Raw genomic sequence first — 25,681 nt, forward strand, 5'->3', positions numbered from 1 at the left:
TTATATAGGGCTTTTCCAGTCTACCGACCACTCAAAGCACTTTTTTTTTTACAGTGTATGCCTCACATTCACCCATTCACACACATTCATACACTGTTGAAGCCATTGAAATGGGCTCACGTGTGTGTGCATAGACTACAAAATCTTGATTGATGTCATTCGACGAACTGTAAATAAAATATAACAAGGTGAGACAACCCTCTGCTCTCAACACTAAAATGCTATTCAGAGTCATTCTAGATACTGATGGCAGTGCGCAAAACTACAGCTGATGACAAATCTTTGTGTAAATGCAATCTCCTGTGTATCTGTATCAATGATGATGTTACCACTAAAGAAGAGACTACAAAGTAATATGAATAGAACAGTCTCTTTAATAGTTACATTAATCTAGAATTAATTTACATCTTACAAATATACACAGGCTGCCAACACCTTTTCAAATTTCCAAACCTCTCCATGATTGGTGGCTATGAAAAGATTGGAGGAAACGTGCTGCAAACTATCTTGCGTTAGTTATCATTTTGTAAAATCAAAACACTGTTTAAGCAGAATATCAGAGCAATTTACATTATTATTAAACCTGTCAGTTTCTAACCTATTTTTCTCTCTACCTTACCATCCACCTATGCCACATACTGGTCTCCAGCCTAACCTGATTAACCGGATGGTTCACATTGATTTACAGTCGCAAAATTAAGCCCGGCAAAGTGGCGCTGGCTGTTGCTATTACTGCCGTACTTAGCTAGCTAAAATAAGTTACTTGGCCGACTGAGGATATGATAAGTTTGCCTTGATTTAAAACTAAAAAACTTGATAATGAATAACCTGGTTTGTAGTTAAGTGTACAGCAGTTTGCTAAAATGTCAGTGTTGCTAGAGGAGACTTTGTCTAGTGGGAATATCAGACAAACTGTGTGGTATACTTACTTGTGCCACAGTGAGGAAACTTTCCGACCCACTAATAAAGTCATGATGACAATACTGGTGTTAGGTGCGTCTTTGCCAGGTCCTGCGGGAGCGGCAGCCGGGGGATACAACCATCAGCAATACGACTGTCAGCTCACCGCTGACTGTGAGTGATGATGCAACGTCATTTTAAACGCAAAAAAAAAACATGAATCGTTGTGTATTAGAATCGTCAGCATGCAAGGGGCATCCAGGTAGCGTAGCGGTCTATTCCGTTGCCTACCAACACAGGGATCGACGGGTCGAATCCCTGTGTTACCTCCAGCTTGGTCAGGCATCCCTACAGACACAATTGGCCATGTCTGCAGGTGGGAAGCCAGATGTGGGTATGTGTCCTGGTCGCTGCACTAGCGCATCCTCTGGTCAGTCGGGGTACCTGTTCAGGGGGAGGGGGGAACGGTGGGGGGAATAGCGTGATCCTCCCATGTGCTATGTCCCCCTGGCAAAACTCCTCACTGTCAGGTGAAAAGAAGCAGCTGGTGACTCCACATGTATCGGAGGAGGCATGTGGTAGTCTGTAGCCCTCCCTGGATTGGCAGAGAGGGTGGAGCAGCGACCGGGACGGCTCGGAAGAGTTGGACAGGTACAATTGGGGAGAAGGGGGGGGTGAATGGTCAGCAGTGTTTTTTCCTCCCTCCTTTTTCTCCCCTTATTGTACCCGGCCAATTACCCCCCCCCTTCCGAGCCATCCCAATCGCTGCTCATGGGTATATATCTATGAACATTGGTATCGCAGACACACATGTAAACATGCCGGATTGTAGCAATACTGCTAATTTACATCCGTTTGCATTTTGACAACATCCTTTTCTGTTTTTTTTTTTGTTTGTTTGTTTTTGCTTTTTTTTTTTTTTTTTTACACATGCGCAGATGTAAAAGAACAAAATAAACCAGATTAACGGTATACATGCGCCGAATAAAATGGAATATTGGTCAAAAAGCTAGGTGTGTTTTTTCTGATTTTTCATAATCCGATAACGGCCTTTATCCGATAAAGTATATCGTATTATTTTGTTTACATGACCACTTGAATAATCTGGTAACTCCATAAATCCGATAATGATTGGTTTATTAGTGTGCATGTGAACATGCTCAATAAGTTTTCTGTCGAAGTCCACTAATCCATGAATGAATTCATTTTCAATTGATGGCATAGCAAGTGCATTTAACCTCTGTTGCCCCATGTTGTCAAACGGTGTTGTGTGTAGCTGCGTAGCAGCACTGATACTGTAAACGTCTTGACGTATGCCAGTCATTCTATTTTTTTTTTTTTTTTTATTGGCTGCTCTCAGCATGGGGCCAACATGATCGTGCCCCACAGCTCATTATTGAAAGCGCATTGAACATGCGCACATTGAATGTTAGATATGAAGAAGAAATATATTATTTTTACCCTTGATCATGCCGTGCACTGGTGACATCTGGTGTAGAGACATTATGTACACATATTGACACATATACTGTAGTGCATCTGAAAACACAATACAGATTGAAACAACACTGTTGTTCTCACCCCCATTTGCATGAGTCCCTGTATAATTATACCCTTTTCCACTGGCCAAAAAACCCGCTAACATCCGCCTTTATATATTTTTATATATTGGACATTAGCGGGTTTTTTTTGGCCAGTGGGAAAAGGGTATTATTCACTCCATAAGTCATTACTGGTCTGGACCTGAGTCTCACTTACACTTGCCCTCTTGACCTACTACTTTGTCCAAGTGGTTTGGTTGACTAGGAGATGAATGCGATTTTCAGTTAACTGCATGTGATCTGTACTGTGAGACTTTGAACTTTTTGGAGGGAAGGGGTTGATACTCTCCATATAGCATATGTATGGGGTTCCGAAGAGATACTGTACAAATGCAGAAAAGTGTTACAGGCTGTATATAGTTTGCAAATGTATGTCTCACACCACTTTTCAGGTCATTTGTGCTGGGTATACTTTATAACTTGACCGATGTCTAACCAGTTAGGGGACCCACTGAAGTAATTTTGATATTGTGTCCTGCTGTTAACTGCTCTTTGTTGCTGAGTACAACCCTGACAATTTTGAATCTCTGACCTTTTAATCAGTCTTCCCCTGCTGGTGATCAGACATCTGTGTCAGAGCTTCAGCTGGAACTTCAGGAGGTCAGAAATGAGGTCTCGGCCACCAAAGAGCAGCTCAGCATCTATAAGGAGAGCTTGAGTGGACTCCAAGAGGAACTCAAGGTATGTGATGTTACGAAACTTCTTATTGATACGTTGCAATCATTTCTTTTGTTTTTTTTGTTTTTTTGTTTTTTGGGATTGTTGACTTCGTACCTTTGAAATTAGGAAAAGGGACTCACAATCGACACACTCCGAGGGCAACTTGAAATGGTAGGCCATGGACAAAAAAAACCCAATTCCCTCCACATTCTACAGTCTCCATATATTGGTTTGTCCTTATGAGCAGGTATGCGGGCTGGCAAAATTTAACTTGGTACTTAAACCTCTTCGCTTCAGGCATCAGAACAAATACATAAGGAGGCCAATGTGTCTGAGCTTCAGCAGGAACTCAGTGAAGTCCAGAATGAGGCTGCTGCCACCAAAGAGGAGCTGAGCAGCTGCAGAGAAAGCTGTCATAAGCTGCAGGAACTGTTACAGGTACAGAGGCCAATGACCATAGTTATACACTCATTACGTCTTCTGTGTTGCTAAGTGAAACACGTTTAGAGCCCACAACTCTGCTCAAAAAATAAAACTATTACTTCAGATAATGCGGCAAAAGAAAATAATCCTGACTTCAATAATTCACACAGACACAGCAAAAGTCTATATTTTTAGTTTCATTTAATGGAAGTTGTCTGCAGACGTAAATTTTGTAAGTTGTAGATCCTTTTTGTAATAGGGGTGGCTTTGTCGCTACATTTAAACTCATGGAGCTTAATTTTATGTCTTGTATTTTTCTTTATAGGAGAGGGAAATGACCATCGCTCAACTCAAAGGAGAACTCTTCCGAGTAAGTAGGTTTGAATGTCGAAAAATGCTCGTGGTATTACTTCTATTGCCATGAAATATAACGTCCCCACTCTGTATTTTATTCATATTGGTAAGACCGAAAATATTTTTGGTTAAGTTAAATGTTTTGTCCAGTCTTTTGCAATAACATTTATCTACTCATCACCAACTGTGTACCATATTGTCTGCCAGATAACCTCAGAAGAGGAAGGGACCAGCGTGCCAGAGATACTCCAAGAACTCCAGGAGGTAAAGAATGAAGCGTCCGCCACCAAAGAGGAGCTCCATGGCTACAGGGAGCGCACTGAGAAGCTCCAGGAAGACCTCCAAGCACGTGACCTCGCCATTGCCAAGCTGAGAGAGGAGCTCCATGAGGTAGGAGCAGCCCTCATCCAAGCAACAGCTGCAGCCTCGCCATCTCCCTCTCCATCTCCTCAGCCTCCGTCCTCCTATTCCTCCACCACCCAGCCCAAAAGGAAAGGAGAGAAAAAAACAGCCAGTAAGGGAAGCAGTGGCAAAGACAAACCATCTTTGCCCAGGAAAAACTCAGCTTCCACCAGCCAGTCCTGTGACAAACCTTGGAGCCCTCCATTGAGTAGCGACTCTCAGCAGCAGCGTGTAGCCATGAAGGACTCTGCGACCCAGACTGAAGCCCTCCAGACATCTGACCACAGTCTGGGCGGCACGTCTATGTCGGCTGAAGCCAAAGAGCAGATGGAGGAGGTGATTGGGGAGTTCCAAGAGAAGATTGTCCAGATGCAGGAGCTCCATGCAGCAGAGATACTGGACATGGAGGCGCGGCATATCTCTGAGAGTGAGACCCTGCGCAGGGACACGCAGGCACTGGAGGAGGAGTGCAAGGCCCTCAAGACTCTAATTGACAAGCTCCGTTCCACTGAGGTGAGGCTAATAGCACCAATTATGTACTATTTTTCACAATATTGGTTGGATGGAGTCAAAGGATGAGTTTTATTTCAAAGACATGTCATTATTTTTTGACATGTGGTCCATTGTCATTCTTCTCGAGGTTAAGAGAGATCCTAATCTACTGAGCATCATTTTTTGTCTGATTTACTACAGCCGTGTGTCAAAATGCTGGTTGCATGTATTTGGTTGGCAATAATTCTACTAATTCTCCTTCTGGATTTTTTGTGGGTAACATTTTGACACATGTCCCCTTTCTTTGCTGTCAGCCCCCCTCAGCAAGACTAGACCGTCCTACACCAGCACAGTTCAAAGATGGCTACACTAGTGGTAAGATAAAAAGCATCAAACACATGTCATGATGCAGCATCATGGCTGAATAAAGACAAATCTTCCAATTGACCTGGTTAAGAGCATGTTTGAATGGGGTTTTTTTTCCAGTCAAGTTGTCTGCCATTTTCACATTCCTGTTGTGAGAGTATTGTTTGTGGGTTTTTTTTGTCCCTCTGCAGACAGCAGCTCAGACTACAGCCAGCGGACAGGCTATGACCTGCCAAACTTGCAGCCAGAGTACAGGACTACTCCTGAAGGGGCCAGGAGAGAGGGCGACGATCCTCTGCCTGACAGAATCAAGGTACCACTTCAACTTACTTTATAAATCAGGGGTAGAGGATGACTACTAGCCACTAACTTCCGTATCTGAATTTTGGCTATGGCTGGTCATTTGTACTTTAACATCCACCTCAGTAGCTAACCAGTTACTTCTCAATTGTAAAAACTGCATATAACTGGCAAAAAAGTGAAGGGAGCTGATCAGTTTTGAAATCCATTAACTGTTGGTAGTAGGAATATAAATCGTTTTTTGCTTTATGTATACCACTACACATATTCTCATAGGTCTGTGTGTGACTGATAGCATTATTTTTGATTTGGCATTACTAAACTGAATAGACTGGGAACCTCACGTTATATGTTATCTAACAAATTTATCTTTCACTGGCATGTATGGCATGGAATTTATTATTTGCTATTCTAGCAGTCCAATTCTCCCCCCAGAACTATGGTAAGATCCATCTTACACTAGGTGTCGATTTCCACTGTGTCTCTGAAGTGTTTTGATGTGTAATCTTTAAGTTAAAGTATTAGAATCATCTGGTAACCTTTTGTGAGCAATCTCTCTTTATATGCTTCCTTTGACTCAGTCACTGCTCCGTGAGGTACACCAGGAGGGCATGCAGGTGCTCTCCCTATCTGAGCTTCCCCTGGCTGAGGGCGAGCTAGGGAGCCAGCTCTATGCTCAGGGCTGGGTCAAGGAGAGAGAGGCCTTGCTTGCGACCGTGGAGTCTCTCAAAGGCCTAATTACCCAGATGCAGACGCACAGGGAAACACAGGTAGAGTCTCAAAGCGCTATGAACAGTGTTGCAAGTCTTAATAAACTTCTTAATAAACTTAAGAACTATAAAACTTCTATAACTATACAACAATTATATCCCTCATTAAAACTGAAAATGTATCTTCATGCCTTTGTATTTGTGTGTGTGTGTGTGTGTGTGTGTGTGTGTGTGTGTGTGTGTGTGTGTGTGTGTGTGTGTGTGTGTGTGTGTGTGTGTGTGTGACAGACCTCGGGCAGTGCAGACTGGCGCAGGGAGCTGCTAGCTGCAGTGCAGCAGGTGTTTGCGAGGGAGAGGGGTGTGCTGAAGAGCACCCTCTACAGCCAGCTGGACCTACTAGACACCAGCGATACCATCGTCCACCTGAACCAGCTGGAGCGCAGGCTGGCTGAACAGGTAACCCATAAACGCCACAGATGAAGCCTGTAGCTTCAACCAAGTTTAAACCACGATAGGCTTACCTGCCAGAGTTTGCGTTTGTCTACATAAAATGATGGCACTTGAACATTTTGAAGGCAGCTATGCACAAAAATGTTCAGTAAGGAAGTCTAATAACTAGCATGTAATTACAATAATACAAAGACATTGACTTTATTTGAAGACCTACCCACTGACAAATACATTATCTTGGGTTAAAATAAAATCCTGTCACAAGCATGTAGTTGTCCTGATTAGTTGTACCTTTGCTACAAGTTGTATTCATCCATCCATCCATCCATCCATCCATTATCAAGCCACTTATACCAATTAGGGTCGCAGGATGCTGGAGCCTATCCCAGCAGTCATTGGGCGGCAGGCGGGGAAACACCCTGGACAGGCTGCCAGTCCATCACGGGGAGAATTTTCTTTGCCGTCTGAATTTTCTTTGCCATCTAGTTGTATTCATGTGATAATATTTGTTTGTTATTCACTGTTCAAACTCCACCAGTCAGTTATTGTTAGTGGAGGATCGGTAGAAGGTAGTGATTCCTTTTCCTTAGACCACTCTTCTTTGATACATCCTCAAAGCAATGAAGGGAATCTGGCCTATCTTGTAAATGTAGTATTTAATTTAGCTAGACTGAGGCCATGAAGGTATTTGACATCGTTCAAGTTAGGTTGATGCATTCAGATACTAGTTTTGATGGTTTTATATTTACATCGACAGCAGTTTTCCTTTTTTTTTTGTCTTGTGTTGATATCCAGTTTTCTCAACTAAGGTGTGTAATGTTATTTGGTACTTAGTTTGTACTGTTTCTGGAGGAAGCAACTACTTGATGATAGTATAAATTATCACGACTCACATATCACAACTCTAAGGTAGACACAAACTCCCCTTTTCATGCTTAGGTCAGAAAGACTGTGGAATTAATGGACAGTCAGTTGTCATTATAATTTGTACTCCCCCTTCCTGTTCTCTGGCTGTCACTTGAGCCAGCCAGTACACAAACAGACTTAATATTTGTCCTCCTTATCCAGGATGCCAAGCACAAAGAAGCCATGGGGTCTCTCCAGACAGCTGATAGGTCCAGTCTCCTCTCTGAGATTCATCACCTTCGTGGCCAACTGGAGCAACTCCACCGAGGTTTGTGTGGAGTTCATAAGTCTCTTTAAACCCCATTTCTATTCTGTGGCTGTTTGTGATGTTTTGTTTTTTTTTCACGTATTTTCCCAGTAATTGTAATACAAGTACGTAAGTTAATCATTCCAATACCATTTGTAAGTCATTGTTTTGCCACAAGCTTAGAAAATGTCACAAAACACAATGACAAAACATAATGGGAAGATTTCCATGTAAACATAATGGGACGATTTCCATGTGTGACTGTGTATTCACTGCAGAGTTATAAAGAGTGACATGATTTCAGGTGGTGTAGCCTCACATTTTCATAGATCCCATAACTAATGGTCACAACCTGATACTTTGAGTGGAAGAAGCAGCCATGATGAATATTCTGTATGTCATCATTCAGGTCTCCAGCCTGCCGCAGCATCGGTTGGTGAGATAAGTGTTGAGCAGGAGAGAGGGACTGCTGGTGTCCATGCTAGCAGTGGAGCAGAGGAGCAGAGGCTGCTGGTGGAGGAGCTGAAAGGAGAACTGGCTCAGACCAAGCTGGAGCTGGAGACCACGTTGAAGGCCCAGCACAAACACCTCAGAGAACTGGACACACTCAGGTTATACCTGACCCCCCCCCCCCCACACACACACACACCAGTAACTGGGCCAACATCAGAACACGCAAAAACCTCAGAACCAAACCCAGTTCATACCTCTCAGTGCATTTTGGGTACAACTCATTTTCTGACTCTCATCCAATATTTTGTTGGTGGAAAAAAAGAAGTGATGGAGAAAACTTAATGTGGTATTGTGAACATGCTGGAGAACCAACTAAAAAACAAATCACTGCCGCAAGGCTGCTGATAAGATATTTGAGGCTGTGACATGTCTTTCAAGTGTGTTGGTGTTTCACAAAAGGACCCATGCACCACAGCTGTATAGTCATACTGAGTGAAAGTTTGTATAGTCAGACAACTGCATATATACAAACGCAAACTGAACACTCCCTGTGCTTAAGAACACTTAAAAGATAAATTGTATCTGCATCAGTGAACGAGCAGGTAATAATACAAAGTCCAGCTTGACATTTTTGAAAAGCTTCACACTAATCAAACTTTTCAGAGCACGGAAATGCACCTTGTGACGTTATTGTTATAATTGTTATAAATATAAGAAGATTTCTGTTTTGTAATGTTGTGTCTGGGTTGACAGGGCTGAGGTATCCCAGAAGGCTTCTGAGCTGGACACACTGAGTGACCACCTATCAGCAGAAAGAAAGAGAAGCAGAGATCTGCAGTGGGCCATGGAAAAGGAGAAATGTAAGACTGGAAGGAGCCAAGAGAGCAAGCAAGAGGAACTAGAGGTAGGATTTCTTACTGGTTACACTGGTCTTTCCAAGGCAGTTTTAAATATCAAGTCATGTTAGGTCGGGGCCTTGTTAAGAGGCATTGAGTTTTGTTGAGTCAGAAGCTTCTAAGTCTCAGGATAATCTGAGTTGGAAAGCTGATAGTCTAGCTCAGTGGTTTTCAAACTATGGGTTGTAGCCCACAAATGGGTTGTAGAAGGAGGTCAGGAGGGTCTTGGGATGTCCACAATAAACAGTGTATAATGTTGACATACCATGTCCGATTCATTTAATTGTTAGTATGCCATGATGGAAGACTGGAAAGAGAAATAATGCATTGATTGACAATAAAGTAAAGAATTGTTAATTATCTCACATTTTGACAGGTAATGAGAATTTCTTGCTTATTTTACTACACAAAATATTTGGTGAGTCTTGGGCCAAAAAGTATCTTCACGGGTGGATCACGGCATAAAAAAGTTTGGGAACCCCTGGTCAAGTTAATGTCTTGGTTTGGCTTGGTGATGAAACTCAGTGATGTAACTCCAGCAACAGTCTGTCTTGTTTTTTAGACTGGGAAAGATTTGAATTGCCGTATAAACAGTTTCAGCACTTTTTTAAAAACTTTACCACATTAATTTCCAGTTATCACGTTTCACCAATACATCGCCATGTTTGTATTGTTTCTTTTTACCCTGTTTCTATTACTAGGAGACCCTCCTCTGTATTTTAAAAAAATGTGCATTCAAACTTTTTACCATTATTTTCCCACAAGGACCTTCAGCTTACGTTGGCAGAGCAGCAGAGCCGTGTGGCCCAGCTGACCTCAGCCTTGGAGCAGGAGCACCAGACCTCCACCCAACTCACCCAGCAGGCTGACCAGGAGCGGATCAGCCTCCACCGTCGCCTCCAGGAGCTCCAGGTCCAGCTGGAGACCGAGCGAGCCAAGGCCCAGGAGATGAGCAGTGTCCTGGGGAGAGAAAGGGAGCTGCGGACGGGCATCTCATCCGAAGGAGGTCCCTCCCAAAAAGATGGGGCAGAGGAGGACGAGGGCAAGCTAGAAAAGGAGGGAGGCATACTGGAAAGGCTGCAGAGGGAGCTGGATGAGAAACATGCACAGGTGCTAACACACACACACACACGCACAGACACGTGGGTGGTCTTGGAGACCTTGTTCTGTTTTGAATTACGGCTTCTTTTTATTGTCTAATGAATAAATATTTATCATGAAAGGAATTAAAATTATTTCTTGATTTTTATAAGACCCAAGTGAAAATAGTTTGTTTTTGTTTTTTGCGTAGAGTAGTTCTTTGATTATAATGTGACTCTTAAATCTAAAAAATTTTTTACTGTTAATCACATTACTTTACTTTAAAAAAACATGTTCTTTATTCTTGCATAATATTTCTACTCCTTATAAACTTGGTAGTGGAGTCACTGTCATACAGAATTATTGCAGTTTTATTTTACAGCCAATGTCTCTATTAAACCAGATTTTCTTTGTCTTTCTTGCCTTTGGCTGTAGGTGGTGCAACTTCTAGGTGAGGTTGAGGCCCAGAAGTTGGAGGCAGTAAGGCGAGAGGAAGAGCTGACTTTGGCAGGTCAAAGGTCAGGAATAGACCAGGAAGCCCTGCAGGAGGCTCGGGCCCAACTGAGCTTTCTGGAGGCCCAGATGTCGGAAGTCCAGCTCCAGGTAGAGAGGGAGGTGGAGGGGAGGAGGCTCCTAGAGGAGGAGAAGGAGAGACTGGAGGAGAGAGTGGCTCAACTAAGAGAGATGAGGACAGAAAAGGTTGCTGACAGTGGACCGCCACTGGCTGATGGCAAAAGTGTAAGTACTCAAGATCATGTGCTCTACACACGTCCTCTCTCTTTCAATGTTTTATTTTTTGCCTCTGTGTTGGTGAGGAAATCTCAACAATGTACAAAATCACCAAGAAACCTTACAAACAATGTCACGATGCCCAGAAAACAGGGTTGTTAGATTTTCCTGTGCCAATAATTAACTTTTTTTTTTTTTTTTTTTTTTGCAATTATTATGCTTGGATGTGGTTCCCTTGGGCAAAAACCTCTTCAAATACAATGACTGTTTCTTAATTAGCTGAACTGAACTGTGGATGCATCACATAAAAACACTTCTGTGAATATTTAAGTTGAGCCCTGTTGTGTGTATCTAAACAGCAGAGCCTGGGGCACAGTGAGTCCACTGACCGCACCAAAGACTGGGTGTTTCAGCAAAAAGGCAGCACTCCCCTCCTCCAGGAGGTCACTAGGATGGGACAGACTGGAGGGCCACACCAAGGCCCTTGGCGCACCATTGACAAGATTCTGGGCAAGCTACATCTCATTGCCTCCAAAGTCCGCAAAATGGCAAGCAAGGCCACTAGCAGGTATGGTGGAATTATATTTTATTATTTCACTTTCTCGATATTTTCTTTGAAAGTTATACTCTTTAAAAGTTCTTTATACACTACGCTAATAATGAGAATGAAATTATCCTACAAATCTGAAGAGCATACTTTATTTGCATTTTGTATCAAACCAGATATATGCTGGTTTCACCAACTCTGTCATAAATGGTATATAAACTTTTGTGTCTAGTAAGCTAATTCCATAGAAATGATACTGACACCACAGATGTAATATATCCTGTGGGACTTGCTTGATAGTTAGGATTGAATGCCTCTATGTTTTTCTATTAATGTAGACTGACAACTGAGGTGGACAGTGAGGAGTTGTCCTGGATCCAGTCCAACATTGATGAGGTCATCACAATGCTGCAGCAATCTCCAGGGTTACCGGCTACCCCAGAGGTTAGAATCCAGATTTAATTTATCTTTTATGAATGGATGGAAAAATGGCTTAGCTTAGTTGGTTGGTTGGTTGGTTGGTTGATTGACTGATTTCCTTCCTTCTATGCCGAAAGAAATACTTTTGTAACGTATTCTTTGACTTTTTCTGGATGTTATAGCTCATGTTTGATCATATTGATATGAGAAACAAAATAAGGAATCACCAAACCTCTGATAAAAGTCTATCTGTAAATGCTTTTTAAACATATCTAAGGTTAAACTGATGTGTGAACAGGTTCAAAAGCTTAAACCTCATTGGCAAGATTAGATCACTCAAGGGCTCTTTTTTTCCATTATTGAGCTCCTAGTTTTCTAGGTCTAGTTTTAACTGTTTGCCAATCTTCCCTTTACTCATTCTCCCCGCAGAATGTGGCCCTTTCAGCAGGAGGCACCTGCAACTCACTGACGGAGCGTCTGCTGAGGCAGAATGCAGAGTTGACGGGCTTCGTCAGCCGTTTGACCGAAGAGAAGAACGACCTGAGGAACCAGACCCTTCGCCTAGAAGAGGAGCTTCGACGCTACCGGCAAGCTGGTCTGGGATTAGGGGACAGTGTGAGTACATCCTTGGTTCAGTTAGATAAAGTCAGTAACAACAGCTCTAAGATTGAGCAGAAAGCATGAGTACATTCTAGGTATACCAAGACAGATGGACATGACAGCTTTGATATCAGGTAATGAATTGGAGTTTTATTCATGCCACAAGTCAGTATTGGGATGTCTGTTATAACTGTTCTTCACTGGGGTTGCTAACCTTGAGTTTGTTGTTTTGGTTTTTTTTTAAGCACGATATTCATCAGCCCTCTTCAAACTATAGAAATAACACACAGTGCACTGTTAGCTTTGCAGTTTTTATCAGTTGACCCCAACTAAATAGTGTTTTTCCCCCTTGTAGTCTGGCAGCAGGAGAGGAGCAACCAAGATGGACTCCGCAGGCCTCTTGCTCTCCCAGGAGCGGGAGGCCTGGGCTCGGGAGAGGCTGCGACTAGAGAAGGCACTGCATCTGACCCAGGCTCAGGTGGCCCGCCTGAGAGGAGAGATCAGGACTGACGTCCTGCGAGAAGCGTCCGGGCCTGAGGCCGACAATGCGGCTCTTAAGGTCTGGCAACCAACGCTTTCATTTGGGATTGTAGTCTAACAATGTATGAGAGACTCCTCAGTTCAGTTCATGGGGGAAGACAGTAGCCAGCTGTGTTGTAGAGGTTGCTGGTCAGATCCCTGTTCAAATTTGTGTTAAAGTGTCTCATTAAGGGCATCTGGCTATCATCCACATGTATGTGTCAACCTGTTCCAAGAATTGACACTGACAACTAAACTACCCAAGCCTAGTTTGTAAATCCTGTGGTACAAAATAAGACCGATGGTTTGAATTCTTGCTTTGTATGGAGAATATTATTACAATCATCATTGCGAAGTTTACGTGATCACGTTATCTGCTTACATATACATAATTATATTTAAGAACCCATCTGAGGTTCATCATATTAAACTGTAATGTATGTAATTATGTAATGTGGTAATGTAAAGTATCATGTCAAACCATCCTTAGTTTTCAAATAATACGCCTTCAAGTATTTCAGACCACATTTTGCAGTTAAGGCAATAGATGATCATAAATTTAAGACGGCAAAATTGTGTCATGATATGACAGTATCCAGATTTCATCCTGAGACAATACCAAGACCATAAAAAATAATATTGAATTATTTGCCGAGCCCTATTTTGAATATATCATCCTGGTTATAGCCGTTTGTGTATAATGTAACTGGTAGATGTAGAGAAAGGTATATAGGCAGTGTGGATAAATCTTAACTGCATGTCATGATGTCATGATAGGCTCATCCTTTCTCTCTCTCCTTTTCGCTCCTCTTTTCGCTGTCTCACTTCTTCTAGAGGATGTACGGAAAGTACCTGCGGTCGGAGAGCTTCCGCAAAGCGCTGATCTACCAGAAGAAGTACCTGCTGTTACTGTTGGGAGGTTTCCAGGAGTGTGAGGAAGCCACGCTGTCACTCATCTCCAGGATGGGCGGTCGGCCGTCACTCTCGAGCCTGGACTCCCTCAGCCAGCGCCGCCGGGGGCTGATGCGCTTCCGCTCGGCAGTCCGAGTCTCCATTGCCCTCTCCAGGTAGGAACTGCGGGGTCGGACTGTTGTGTTGTGCACTGTGTGTTTTAGTTTTGCTTCTCAAATCCAGCTGATAAAGAAAATCCCTACTCAGTGGAACTTCTACAAATGAGATATTAAAGTCTGCAGACATAACTGTGGGATCAAAAGTAATTCTTTTTACTCTTTTCTTGAAAGAATGCGTTTCCTGGTCAAGCGGTGGCAGAAGGCAACTGGGATGAACTCAGTAACTTTGGGCAGCGTCAACAAGAATGGAGTAGGACAAACGACAGGTACCAGGAGACCTAAACACCCATAGGGGATTGTGTCACGATTTCATACTCTTTTTGTCAAAGGACATTTACATACATGAAACGGATGTTCAGAACATGACTAATCAAGTGAGTCATAAATGTCTGTCAGGTACGGAGGCAAGAGACTCCCCTTACCTTCTTCACCCAGGGAGTGTGGAGGTGTACAGGGAGAGAGGAGGGGGAGTGTGCAGCAGTAGGGGACGTAGTGGACGTGACTCCCCGAGATCTGCAGTCTCCTCTACACCACACAGGTACATCTCTACTTCAAAGGCATACCGCACACTGCAGCATGGTCAAATGGAGTAGAATTCATAATGAAATCAGCTGTGAGTTTCATCAATTAAAGATCATGTCTGAGCTAGAAAACCATATTAACTCCAAAAATTCCCCCTTAAGTCATAAATTATTCGTATTATTATTCATGAAATAGAGACAATATAAAAGTTCATCTATATTAAGGATCATATGTGTTTTAGTTGTTTCTTTTTTCAGTGTAACTTATAAGTTGGTGGTTGTTTAGGTTCCACATGACAGGCGACGCGAGCTCTCTGACCTGCTCCCATCTCCAGAACTACGACCCAGACCGGGCTCTCACGGACTACATTTCCAGATTGGAGGCCCTGCAGAGAAGGCTTGGAAGTGTGACATCAGGTAACCCATGGGCGCACAAATGCAGATACACATACACTCACAACACAAATTGTGTGACACTGAGTGAGTGTGTGTAGTTATTTTTATCCCCTTCAGTGCAACACTGATCTGCTGACCATTATTACAGTTTGATACCAAAGGACCCACTTACGAGGCATAGCTATTCTATAGATACAACAATTAACTCCAACTTTTTGATATAAACAAATGTCCTTTTTGTTACCATCCATCACCGGCTATGCTAAAACGGTAACGATTCACCTCACCCTCAGTTCATAAACTCTTGTTTCAGAAAGCATTTGCATTCTGACACCTCCCGTGAAAAACATGTCAAGCTTGCCATATGAGCCATGACAGAAACTGATGTTTTACTTGTGGTTGGTCACCAGAGAGAAGCTCTGCTTGGTCCAACAAAGACTGCATATATTAACACAAGAATAGTAACAGACTTTTATCATTTATTTAGTTAGTGAGCAGTGATGGTCCATCAGAGAGGATGAAGAGGAACTTCTCTGGTGGACCAACCAGAGAGAAGCATTAGAGATAGTCATCTGGCAGTCGTCAGCTTCGAGATTGCCACTTACATCACATTATGAAGTAATAGCGGTAGAAAGAGGAATGAATAGTAATAGTGTGAAGTAATAGGATTGACTAGCCTCCAAAATGTATGTCTGCGTGTTGTTTATTTGTGAGTGATGTTCCAGTTCCTGGGATGTCCTCCCCAAAGTGCAAGTTTCAACTGTTCCAAAGTTGCTGAGACACTTTTATTTATGTTTTGATTTTTTGCTCTCCAAAGGTTCTTCTTCCTATGCTCAGTTGCACTTTGGCTTGAGAAGATAGACGTTAAGAAGTTACTTTGGAAATGGCTTGAAGAAACTCAGTTGCCTTTTCTTGTGCTGAGCGCTCCGCGGTTTTCTATCATTATGGTGTGGACAGTTTATTCCATGTGGACCAAAACCTTTTTTTTTTTAAGCGTATGACATCTTGTAATTGGGCTTTTGTCGCCGGCACTTGCGAACAGTTGTTTGTAATTTTATCTGTCTCTTTGTTGTGTATGAATTACAATCATGTATATTTGTTAAATGCTAATTTAAAAAACCTTTGATTAATTTATATAATGTATGTGTTGTATGGGTGGAACATTACGTAGGAAAATGTTTGGGTTTACTGTTAAGGAGGCTGCTACTGGATCTTATACACTACACTGTGTTTTGTGTTAGGTCGGTTTCTCAGACAGACACTACAGAAGACATTTGTAGAGGACGTATTTTTGTAAAGGGTAGGAGCTTTGAATTTTCTGGGTATTTTGTCAAAAACTGAAATAAAGAACTATAATATTTGAATGATTGTGGACTACTTCCCTATCCCCAAGAGATGGAGACTCTACCAGTTTATTAAAAAAAAATACAATCTAATATTTGTACAAATTTTATTTACTTTCTGGAATACAGGGACAGAACAACTTCACATGGAACACAAAGGTAGGAAATGTTTTCATTTCGTGCAAAGTTTACAACTCGGCGGTGAACAAAGTTGATTTCATCAACCAAGGCGTAGTAGTGTCAGTCGGCATGCCCTGTACAGTCCCTTTCCTTTTTTTTTTTTTGTACAGGATTCATTCTGAATATCAATTTCAGTGAATACATGCATTTACAGTATTTATACATTATGGTGCTGTTTCCTACTTTGTATTTAGGGATGCAAAAAGGCACTGGATGTCAGCCACAGACTGGAGAAATGACATTAAGCCGGGGTGCAGTGCATTCGTCCGATTCTTCAAATTCAGGTCCTAAGAATTCGCTGCGAGTCTCCAACAATCGGGACGTTAGACGGTGGATCCTTCGGTGATTTGCGTCCTTAGCCGTAAAATGTTTAGTCGCTGAAAAGAAAAGCTGAGTGGGAACACCAAAGCAACGAAGGAATGGAAAAAGGGTTTTGCTTGCTTGAACGCCCAACACCAGTCCGATTCTTCAAATTCAGGTCCTAAGAATTTGCTGTTAGTTTCCAGCAATCAGGCTGTTAAGACAGCGAATCTGACGTCGTGGATCCTGTGGCGATTTCCATCCTTAGCTGTGAAATTTTTAGTTGCTAAAAAGAAAAGCTGAGTGGAAACACCAAAGTGTCGAACGAACGGAAAAAGGGTTTTGCTTCCTTGAATAGCTAACACCAAGGAAAACATTTCAGATTTGCATTTTTAAAAAAAATTTTTTTTTAATCACTTCAAAGTCTATTTAAATTCAAACTCATCCTCTGGATGGAAACGTGCCCTCTGCTTCAGTGCTTTCTCCTCTTGTATCTGATGATGGGGTGGTGCGGGGTGTGTATCATTGTGGTGTAGTTGACTTCCGGGAAATAGTTGTCCACAAGGTCAAACTCATACATGCGCAGCATGGTGGACCAGATGGTCTTGATCTGGACATAAGCAAAGTTCTCCCCAATACAACGGTGACGACCTATCAGGAATAAAAAAAATGAATTGAAAAATAATGCTTGGCAGTCGAGTGATTTGGATGCAGCATGTCGGCCGACAAACTGTACCACGGCCGGTCCTGCCTGCTGAAAAGCTGTCATGTACTGTCATACTCCGGTTTACAGATAACATATCTCAAATTTGAGATTTTAAGGCTACTGTAGAAAGCAACGGTTATGCTTGGAAAACAATAATTATGCTCTAAATAATTACTCTTGAAATTCTCATATGAATCAGATACCTATGAGAGCAGCCATTCATCAAAACTCCAGAGAAAAGAAGCTTTTCAGCTGTGAGACAGTTTTTCATTTATTCAGTGTTCTCAATGGAGACTTATGCATCTTCTTGGGTGTACTTAGGGACCACATTTTAACCCTCTCTGCTCCTGCTTTGAATGCAAGGTAATAACACCGCTTCGTCTTTTAGATTCAGAAGTATATATGACATTAATTCATTCTCCTCACCGGCTCCGAAGGGCACATAGGCAAACTTCTCCCCTGCAGCCGGGTTGTTGCTGAGATAGCGGTCGGGGTTGAACACTGTTCTCTCCACCCACGTGTCCTGCAGACGGTGGTTGACAGTGGGAGACACACACACCTGGTGGCCTACAGGGATGGTGTAGCCTGCTGCTGTCTGAGAGACAAGACGGGAATATGTACAGCACATTGTTAGAGAGCTGCCTTTGACCTTCCCCAGCAGAAGGATGTGGTCAGAGATCTCCAGCTAGTACAGGAAAGAGAAAACTTTCTTATTGATGTCAGGAAAACGTGTGTTGAAACCCGAAAGTGAAAAATGAATGCCATTTACATTTAATGTCTAAAATACACCGGCACTAGGAAGTATCAAAAAGCACACAATCCTTGCACATTCTAAATCTTCAGGATTGTAGCTTCAACTGTTAAAAACCAGGAATGCTGATCTACTCATGCAGTTAGCCTGTAAACCGAGCTGGACAGCCATACCTGAGGGGAGCGGGCCATCCTCATCATGGTCATGATGGGGGGGCGAAGCCGCAGGGTTTCTTTCAAACAGCGGTCCAACAAGTTGAGATCCTTCAGCTTGAGGAGGACACCAGTAAACATGTTAAAACGTTTAAAAAAAAGTTTTGTCCTACTTTCTGCAAGCACTACGACCATCCAGAACTGTACAACTGTAGATGGTTTTAAAGTCTTTGAAAGCCGCTTTGCACGAGCCATGTCTTTGCTGTCAAAATGGTTAAAGAGGTTCTGGCTTCACGTTGCTCCCTTTCATTTCCATGTCAGGTGGAGTCAGTAGACCACAGCTTTCACCGCGACTCGTGTCATGTTTCTTTAATGACGAGCAAAAGCACACTTCGAAATTGTGCAATGATAATTGGCTTTTCCTTAGTTTATCACTGTTTTCGGAGGTGACACAAAGCTCTATACTCTCTATAGCTCTTGGCAGTGTTGTAGTCGAGTCACTAAACCTTGAGTCCAAGTCTGAGTCCCCAAAGAAGAGTCAAGTCCCCATTACCTGAGTCCGAGTCGAGTTCGAGTTAGGCATCTTAGCACTAACTGTTACTGAACATGAGGTTATTATGCACATGAATCCGCATGTAGGTGGAACACACGTGCCTGCCCTTGGACGAAATTGAATAATGTTACGGTATTAATACAGCTATCAATATCTAATGCCAAATTATTAGGGCCTATTACAAAAAAACTAACAAAAAAAAAGTCTATCAATTAACAAGTCCAAGTCCTCATCTCCAACTTCCGAGTCCAAACGCAGTCAATGCTCGAGTCCGAGTCATCAGTGCTCAAGTCCTACAACACTGGCTCTTGGTTATAATTTGATATATAATGTTCATGGAGAATACTGGTTTCTGGATGGCTGGAAGGTGTGCGCTAAGTAAGGGGCTATCCCGTTTACACCGTGGTCCCTTACCAATGGATTAAAATAAAAGCATTCACTTATTTTGGACTTGAAAAGCTAACTTTTAATGCTCAGTGCACTTGATAGTAAACAGCGTGTTGCTAAAAACTGTGGCCAGCGCATTAATTTAGAACACTAATTGGATTTTAGCTGAACTACGTGTGCAATGTACGGTTTTAACCCTTCAGCCAATCAGAAACAAGTATTCTCTATGACCACGGTATAAGTGAGGGATAGTACTTAGACACAGGACAGGTACACATAATAAATGCAACTCCTCAAAGTGACAAAACGGTAAAATACCTGGTCAAAGTCCAGTGAAGTCAAGTCTTCTCCACATACGGCCCTCTGCTCCGCGTAGCAGCGCTCCTGTAGGGCCTTGTCTCTGGCCAGGAAGAAGCCCATCCAGGAACTAGTGGTGGAGGAGGTGTGCTGACCGGCCAGGAGGAGACCAATTAGCATCCCCGCAATCTCGTCATCAGTCAGAGGACGTCCCTCTCTGGACAGAGAATGAAGGACTCTCTTACATCTTCACTCAAAAAGCCCAAAGCTTGTAGAACGTCTTTTACTGATCTATAATACATTTCATTTGCAGTGGTGTGTTTCAAAAAGGCCACCAGCAGGCGCACTTGTCATTTGCCTCATAGGTTTTCTTGAGGCATGTTTTTATACTGTGAACATACCAAATCTCAACATCTGTTTTGTGTTTCTTTTGGCCTCTCATTGTGTGACAAGTGTTGACTTTTGGCTGATGTTGTTGCCAAACAGCAATAAATAATAACGAGTTAATAACTTGATTACAAGTGTACAGACTTCTTAGCATCATTAGCAAGTTAGCTGTACCAAGCAAGAGCAAACTATTTGATATGGCTTTACGGAGAGGAACAGGTAACCCACCAAGAAAAGATATACGATCCAGTAGCATAGGTTTACTCTTTAAAAGCATGCATTTACACTACAATAGTAATTCCATACGACTCACCCAACAATTTTGCTATCAAGGCCCTTGTGCTGCGGCGTTTCAAATACTGGTTAAATGAAGTCGGCTTACTTGTAGGTTGCATCAATAAGGGTCTGCAGGATGTCGTCCACTTTCTCCTCCGACTTCCTGCGCTTCTGAATCACCTTAAAGAAGATGTTCTTGATCTCTCTGTGAGCTCTGTCCCTCCGCCTGACCAGGAAAAGAGTTAAAGGTTTTTTTTCTTATATATATGTGACTCCTGTGATGTTTAGGACTAGTCTCTGGTATAAACGACTGCGTTTCTCACTTCTTTCTTTGCGGTCATCCAACATGTTCAGTTAGATTATCCATAATTGCCACCCAATATCTGGATGCTGAGCTGCTCACTTTCCAACAGCCAGCAGCTACCTTCATAGTCTTACAGCATTAACAATGGTAATAAATAGATAATAAAAGCAACAGATGTGTACACTACATGTATAGCTGCTTTCAAAATATACATTCTCTAACGTTGCTGGAATGGGTTTTTCCACATTTACATAATACAGCTTCCCACCTGTAAGATTTATGGATGGCACTGGTTCACGTAACGCGACAGTGCCCTTTTCATGTATTATGCCCTTTACATCATAAACTACAGCATCTGCAACTTCAGCATTATTTTAACTTATTTATCCATCTATTTATTTATTATTTCAGCATTCTTGATTTTTCATGTAACTGTACTACACTGCCGCCTTGTGATTTCATCCTCTGCAGAGACCGAACAAAACTCAAAAATGTCTCCCATGGCTTTGTCAGTGGTCATATTAAGGTACTGTGCGTTGTAAGCCTCCAGTAGGGCTGTACCTGAAGCTGGGTAGGGGCAACCATCCAGGCAGGAGCCAGGCAGCGTGACTGAACCCCCCATCCAGGTCTGTGTAGAGCTGAGCCACCTTTTCATCCAGCATGCTGCGGATCTCCTTCCCATGGAGGCAGCTGCTGGCAGTGAGGATGATCAGCTCAGAGAGAGCCTCAAACAGGTCTGACACCGGAAGAGACAGATCAGTTTAGAAGGAGAGATATTCGGGTGTCGTTCCCCATTTACACAGAAATTCCTTTTTCTTTTTTTTTTTTTAGCATTTGTAACCCCCCCCCCCCACTCCCCACTCCCAAATATACCACTAGATGGTTTTATTCATGTCTTGGTCAATTGTTCAACTGTTTGGGTTAGCTGTTGCTATTATACAACATGGATTTCAAAACAGAAACCTGGAGAACCTCTCCAACAACCAGAAAACCACAGGTTGAAATCCCGGCTGAAAAACGCATAATGTGCAAAAAAACTGAAAACTGCATCTACATATACTGTGCTCACCATGGTGCAATGGTACCTACATCACATACACTGGCTCACTGCCTATGTGCCCTTGAGCAAGGCACCGAGCCCCAAAGACTGCTCCAGGGACACCACACTAACAGGCACCCTGCACTTTGGCCTTCTTGAGGGGTGCATCTGCATGGCTTCGTTTGACTCTCACTCAGAGATACGTGAAAACGGATAATTTCTAGTTAGTATGCACACAATGTGTCATGATTAAAGTGGTTTTTATGACATGATGACCACGTGACTATTTGTAACGAGGATTGAGAAGATATCAGTTTGGGGAATGACATGTGTGACTGCAAAAAAACCTTTTAACTAATTCTTCGCAGATTCTTTCAAAAAAAGATTATTGTGCCAAGTATTTCCAAATCATGTTTCAAGAGAAACAAGTTTTTAGACAGTGAAAGCTATGATTAAAACCGTCCTTTTACATGTAAAATAATGGGTTGTTCTGACTACGAGCTGATTTTAGTATTCTGTAGGGTAAAGTCAACGGCTCCTATCCGCAGCAGCTGAAGAACTGTGATGGGTTTCATTGTTACATGTGACTCTCCCAGGTCTGGTTTGCACCAGCTGTCGTAACCGTGAAACAGAGTACGTGTGGTGAGTGAGAAACGCCTGACGTAAAAAGATCTTACTTCTCTCCCCGCTGTCTCCCCATCTTTTAAAATAGTCCTTGGTCTCGTCCTCGATGATCTTGACATGCTTCTTAAATTGAGCGATGTGAAGTCCAGTCTTCAAAATCTTCTTCTGTTCCAGAAAGACCTGCAGCATATTTCACAAAACCCACGTTGAAAAGGTCAGGAATCATCTGCGCTTACAACTGGTTCCTTGTGGATCAGGGATGTTTACACCCCACACTGAGCCGTTTTCTCATTTTAATTCCTCAGGTGTTGCGTTTTACTCAATAAAGCGGTTTCATCTGACTCACGTGGTTTGGTACATCATATGCAACGCCTCTGCCAAATACCGGAGTGGTCAGTTTGGAGTAGACGTCCTCGGCGTTGAGGTCCTCGTTCTTGCTGTTGAACATCAACGTGGCAGCTTCACTGCCCAGCAGGTAGGTGAACGTTTTGCCCACCATTGTAAAACTAAATACGGGGCCATACTGCGAAAGAGACACCAGAGTAATCAAGATTAGGCTTTTCAAAGCGTTTCAAAAGAGAGGGGTTAAAGTTTGTGTCAGTGAGGCAGCAGGAGGCCACGACGCCTACGGGTGCACCTGAAAATCAGTCTGAACTCTTACTTTTTCATACGCGTCCTCCAGGAATTCAATGGGGCTCTTCCCAAATGCAACTGCATGTCCAAGAAATGGAATGCCGGAGGGTATGTAAGGTGGGTATTTCTAAAATGACAAAAGTTTTAGACAATGAGGCCAGAGGACTAGAATGGGGTACGTGCGAATTAAAGAGCAAAACACATTTGCAGCAAAAAAATAACAATAATAACAAATTTACAACAATAAATGTACACTTTGCATACATAATATGCAACTCAAAGTGATACTTTAGAAAGAAGCAGAGAAATTAAAGCGGTTGCGAGCAGAATTATAATTATACTAGAAGAACCCCGCTACAATGTAGCGGTTTGGTTATTCACCCGTCTAAATCTCCCTCCTCTTCATCCTGCCAGCTAACCGCCTTCCCCCTGCCCCTAAACCCCCCCCCCTCCCACTCCAACTCCCTCCCCCCAAATGCTCATCTGCTATTTTTCTGGTCCTCTCTGGAACAATACCTACCACCTCCAAAAAAAAATGAGGCTCATAAGTGCATTTTTGCAAAAATGCATATATTTTGCATAATGCCAAAACATTTGAGTCCCACAAATTTTTCTTATATATAGGTGAAAAAATCAAAGATGCTCAGAATCATCTGAAATGCCGAGAAAAGTGGTTTTTAGCCATTTTAAGAAAAATGCATATTTTGCATATTTATAATTTTCTGGGATTTTCACCTTACTCTCTGAGACAATACCTACCACCTCCTTAAAGAATTAGGATCATAAGTGCTTTAGTTTTCGGTGCCGCTATCTACACCAATGTAAACGGTTATTTTCTTGCCCGGTGCGGGATTCGATACGGGGTGTACTGCGCCACTAACCGCTCGGCTAAAGGGTCAGACCACCTAGCTCAGTGGTTCTCAACCTTTTTGGGGTCCTGGACCCCCTGCGTATTTTTGATCTACCCTGAGGACCCCTCCACCTGATCTTGGGGGAGGGGGGTTGCAATTTGATAGAAACAGTAGAAACTGCATTTTAAATTGCATTATAGCATTTATTCACTCTTTGGGGCAAAAATAAGAGCTTTCAGTTGTAACTTAGATATTGTGGTGACCCACATCTATATGACGAGAGACATTCACCTAAGAGGACGGTGTACCTTTAGGGGAAGAGGCGAGGGGTCAGAGGATGCACTTCCGCTTCCGGTTGACAGTTCAGTGTCGTTGTCGAATGTATGACATGCAAAGTTGGAGCTAGTAAACTACCTCGACTACGTCTACTCTCACGTCTCCTGTCTCGTTGTTTTCTAACTCCACAATATAGTTAACAAAACAGAATATGTATTCAGTAACTTTCAGATATATGTAACAAAACAGAATATGTATTCAGTAACTTTCAGATATATGTAACAACAGAATTGTTATGCAGTAACTTTTAACAATGCAAACGGGAGCGAGATCTCTTATTAAAATACAATAAATTACACTTGTGAAACAGATGTAATTAGAGAAAAAAAGCCCTGTTACCCTTTATAGTTTAGGTAGATAAAGGTCTCAGTCACATTTGAGTAAAATAATCCCATTTCTATAAATGTCATAGGATCTTTTTTTTAAAAGATATTTTATTTTCACGGACCCCTTGCAATTACACCACGGACCACTAGGGGTCCGCGGACCCCCGGTTGAGAAACACTGGCCTAGCTAACGTGTCTTATTAGTAGTTTACACTAGCTAACTAACACACACACACACATTGTGAAAATATGGGAGTTGGTATTGATTTCTTGTGAGTGAAGGTGAAGCTCGCTGACGTACCTTCTGTTTGTCCGAGGACGGCAGCTGTCTGATGAGCAGCTTGGACAGGTAGCCCAGAGCCAGCGTGACGACGGATGCTGCCAGGACCACTGACGTCAAACTGTCGCTCACATGTCCGACGGTCTCCCCGAGCAACTTGGTGCCCATCTGATAAAAGTGCGCCGTCATTTTCTAATCTCCAACCGGGTGGGGGGGGGGGTTTCTTCTCAAACCTGCCAATTCCCCTCGGAGGTGTTCGCGTCTCCCAAAGTTTTAAAGTCGGGAGAGCCGAAGACACCCGTGGCCCGGGCGGAGGAGGAGGAGGAGGAGATGGTGGAGGACCGCAAGTGCCGTCAGATGACATCTCCACACCCAGCGCTTCGCTAGTGGTCCTGCCCACGCCTGACCGACTGCGGCGTTTCATTGGCTGGTCGAAATGCCAACCAACGCCGTCCAACAACCTTATTGGACGCCGCTATCTGGACCGATGTCGCGCTATATGACGTCACTGGCCGGTTCATAACAGGCGCAAATGGGTGGTAGGAGAGCGGCGGTGGTAGGGTAATTGGCCGGACACGATTGGGGAGGGAAAAAAGGGGGGGTAGTAGGACACTGGGGGGCCTCGAAACCTCTGAATTCAGTGTTGAATTGTTGTTATTTGCCCCCCTTTTTGTTTTGTTTACAGAGCTCGATGAAGACTTAACCCACTGGCGTTGTCCCTGGCATTTTCACTCCACCGAGTCCATCAGGGTGAAAAGAGGTCTTGCACTCCTTAAAACCAGCAGGGCCCGAATTAGTTGCTTTGTGGAGACGTGTGTCTCTGAGGATGCTGAATTACAAGTGGACTGTTCATTACAAGTGGGCTGTTCATTGCAAGTGGGCTGTTCATTACAAGTGGACTGTTCATTGCAAGT

The 25,681-nt window shown here is 42.9% G+C and overlaps 2 protein-coding genes across 2 annotated transcripts in view; one reads left to right on the forward strand and one right to left on the reverse strand.

Moving 5' to 3' along the window:
- Positions 1-16,390, forward strand: part of akap9 (A kinase (PRKA) anchor protein 9) — a 93,757-nt gene extending 77,367 nt beyond the window's left edge. Inside the window, exons 32-54 of the mRNA XM_056298324.1 lie at positions 3,045-3,182; positions 3,288-3,332; positions 3,459-3,599; positions 3,910-3,954; positions 4,146-4,853; positions 5,147-5,207; positions 5,390-5,511; positions 6,080-6,268; positions 6,497-6,664; positions 7,727-7,832; positions 8,221-8,422; positions 9,018-9,168; positions 9,926-10,270; positions 10,676-10,978; positions 11,329-11,537; positions 11,855-11,960; positions 12,366-12,551; positions 12,892-13,095; positions 13,890-14,122; positions 14,297-14,391; positions 14,522-14,663; positions 14,933-15,063; positions 15,860-16,390. Of these exons, the coding sequence (XP_056154299.1) occupies positions 3,045-3,182; positions 3,288-3,332; positions 3,459-3,599; positions 3,910-3,954; positions 4,146-4,853; positions 5,147-5,207; positions 5,390-5,511; positions 6,080-6,268; positions 6,497-6,664; positions 7,727-7,832; positions 8,221-8,422; positions 9,018-9,168; positions 9,926-10,270; positions 10,676-10,978; positions 11,329-11,537; positions 11,855-11,960; positions 12,366-12,551; positions 12,892-13,095; positions 13,890-14,122; positions 14,297-14,391; positions 14,522-14,663; positions 14,933-15,063; positions 15,860-15,903 (4,074 nt within the window). The 3' untranslated portion in view covers positions 15,904-16,390. The remainder of the gene's footprint in view (positions 1-3,044; positions 3,183-3,287; positions 3,333-3,458; positions 3,600-3,909; positions 3,955-4,145; positions 4,854-5,146; positions 5,208-5,389; positions 5,512-6,079; positions 6,269-6,496; positions 6,665-7,726; positions 7,833-8,220; positions 8,423-9,017; positions 9,169-9,925; positions 10,271-10,675; positions 10,979-11,328; positions 11,538-11,854; positions 11,961-12,365; positions 12,552-12,891; positions 13,096-13,889; positions 14,123-14,296; positions 14,392-14,521; positions 14,664-14,932; positions 15,064-15,859) is intronic.
- A 207-nt stretch (positions 16,391-16,597) lies between these two features.
- LOC130128697 (lanosterol 14-alpha demethylase) lies at positions 16,598-25,124 on the reverse strand. Its single transcript, XM_056298384.1, has 10 exons — positions 24,789-25,124; positions 23,003-23,101; positions 22,688-22,864; positions 22,395-22,521; positions 21,240-21,414; positions 20,481-20,600; positions 19,733-19,928; positions 18,496-18,591; positions 17,998-18,166; positions 16,598-17,516 (listed from the first exon to the last, which is right to left on the reverse strand). Exons 1-10 carry the CDS (start codon positions 24,954-24,956, stop codon positions 17,338-17,340), a joined length of 1,506 nt encoding a protein of 501 aa, XP_056154359.1. The 5' UTR covers positions 24,957-25,124; the 3' UTR covers positions 16,598-17,337.
- Positions 25,125-25,681: the final 557 nt, after the last annotated feature.

This window comes from Lampris incognitus, chromosome 18, assembly GCF_029633865.1.
Source record: "Lampris incognitus isolate fLamInc1 chromosome 18, fLamInc1.hap2, whole genome shotgun sequence".
Lineage (NCBI taxonomy): Eukaryota > Metazoa > Chordata > Actinopteri > Lampriformes > Lampridae > Lampris > Lampris incognitus.

Coding starts and splice junctions, on each gene's coding strand:
- LOC130128697 (XM_056298384.1), bottom strand. CDS start 24,956: ATGACGGCGCACTTTTATCAGATGGGCACCAAGTTGCTCGGGGAGACC. Junction 22,522..22,687: donor CATATGATGTACCAAACCAC/GTGAGTCAGATG, acceptor AATATGCTGCAG/GTCTTTCTGGAACAGAAGAA. Junction 18,592..19,732: donor CTTCACTGGACTTTGACCAG/GTATTTTACCGT, acceptor GTCCTCCTCAAG/CTGAAGGATCTCAACTTGTT.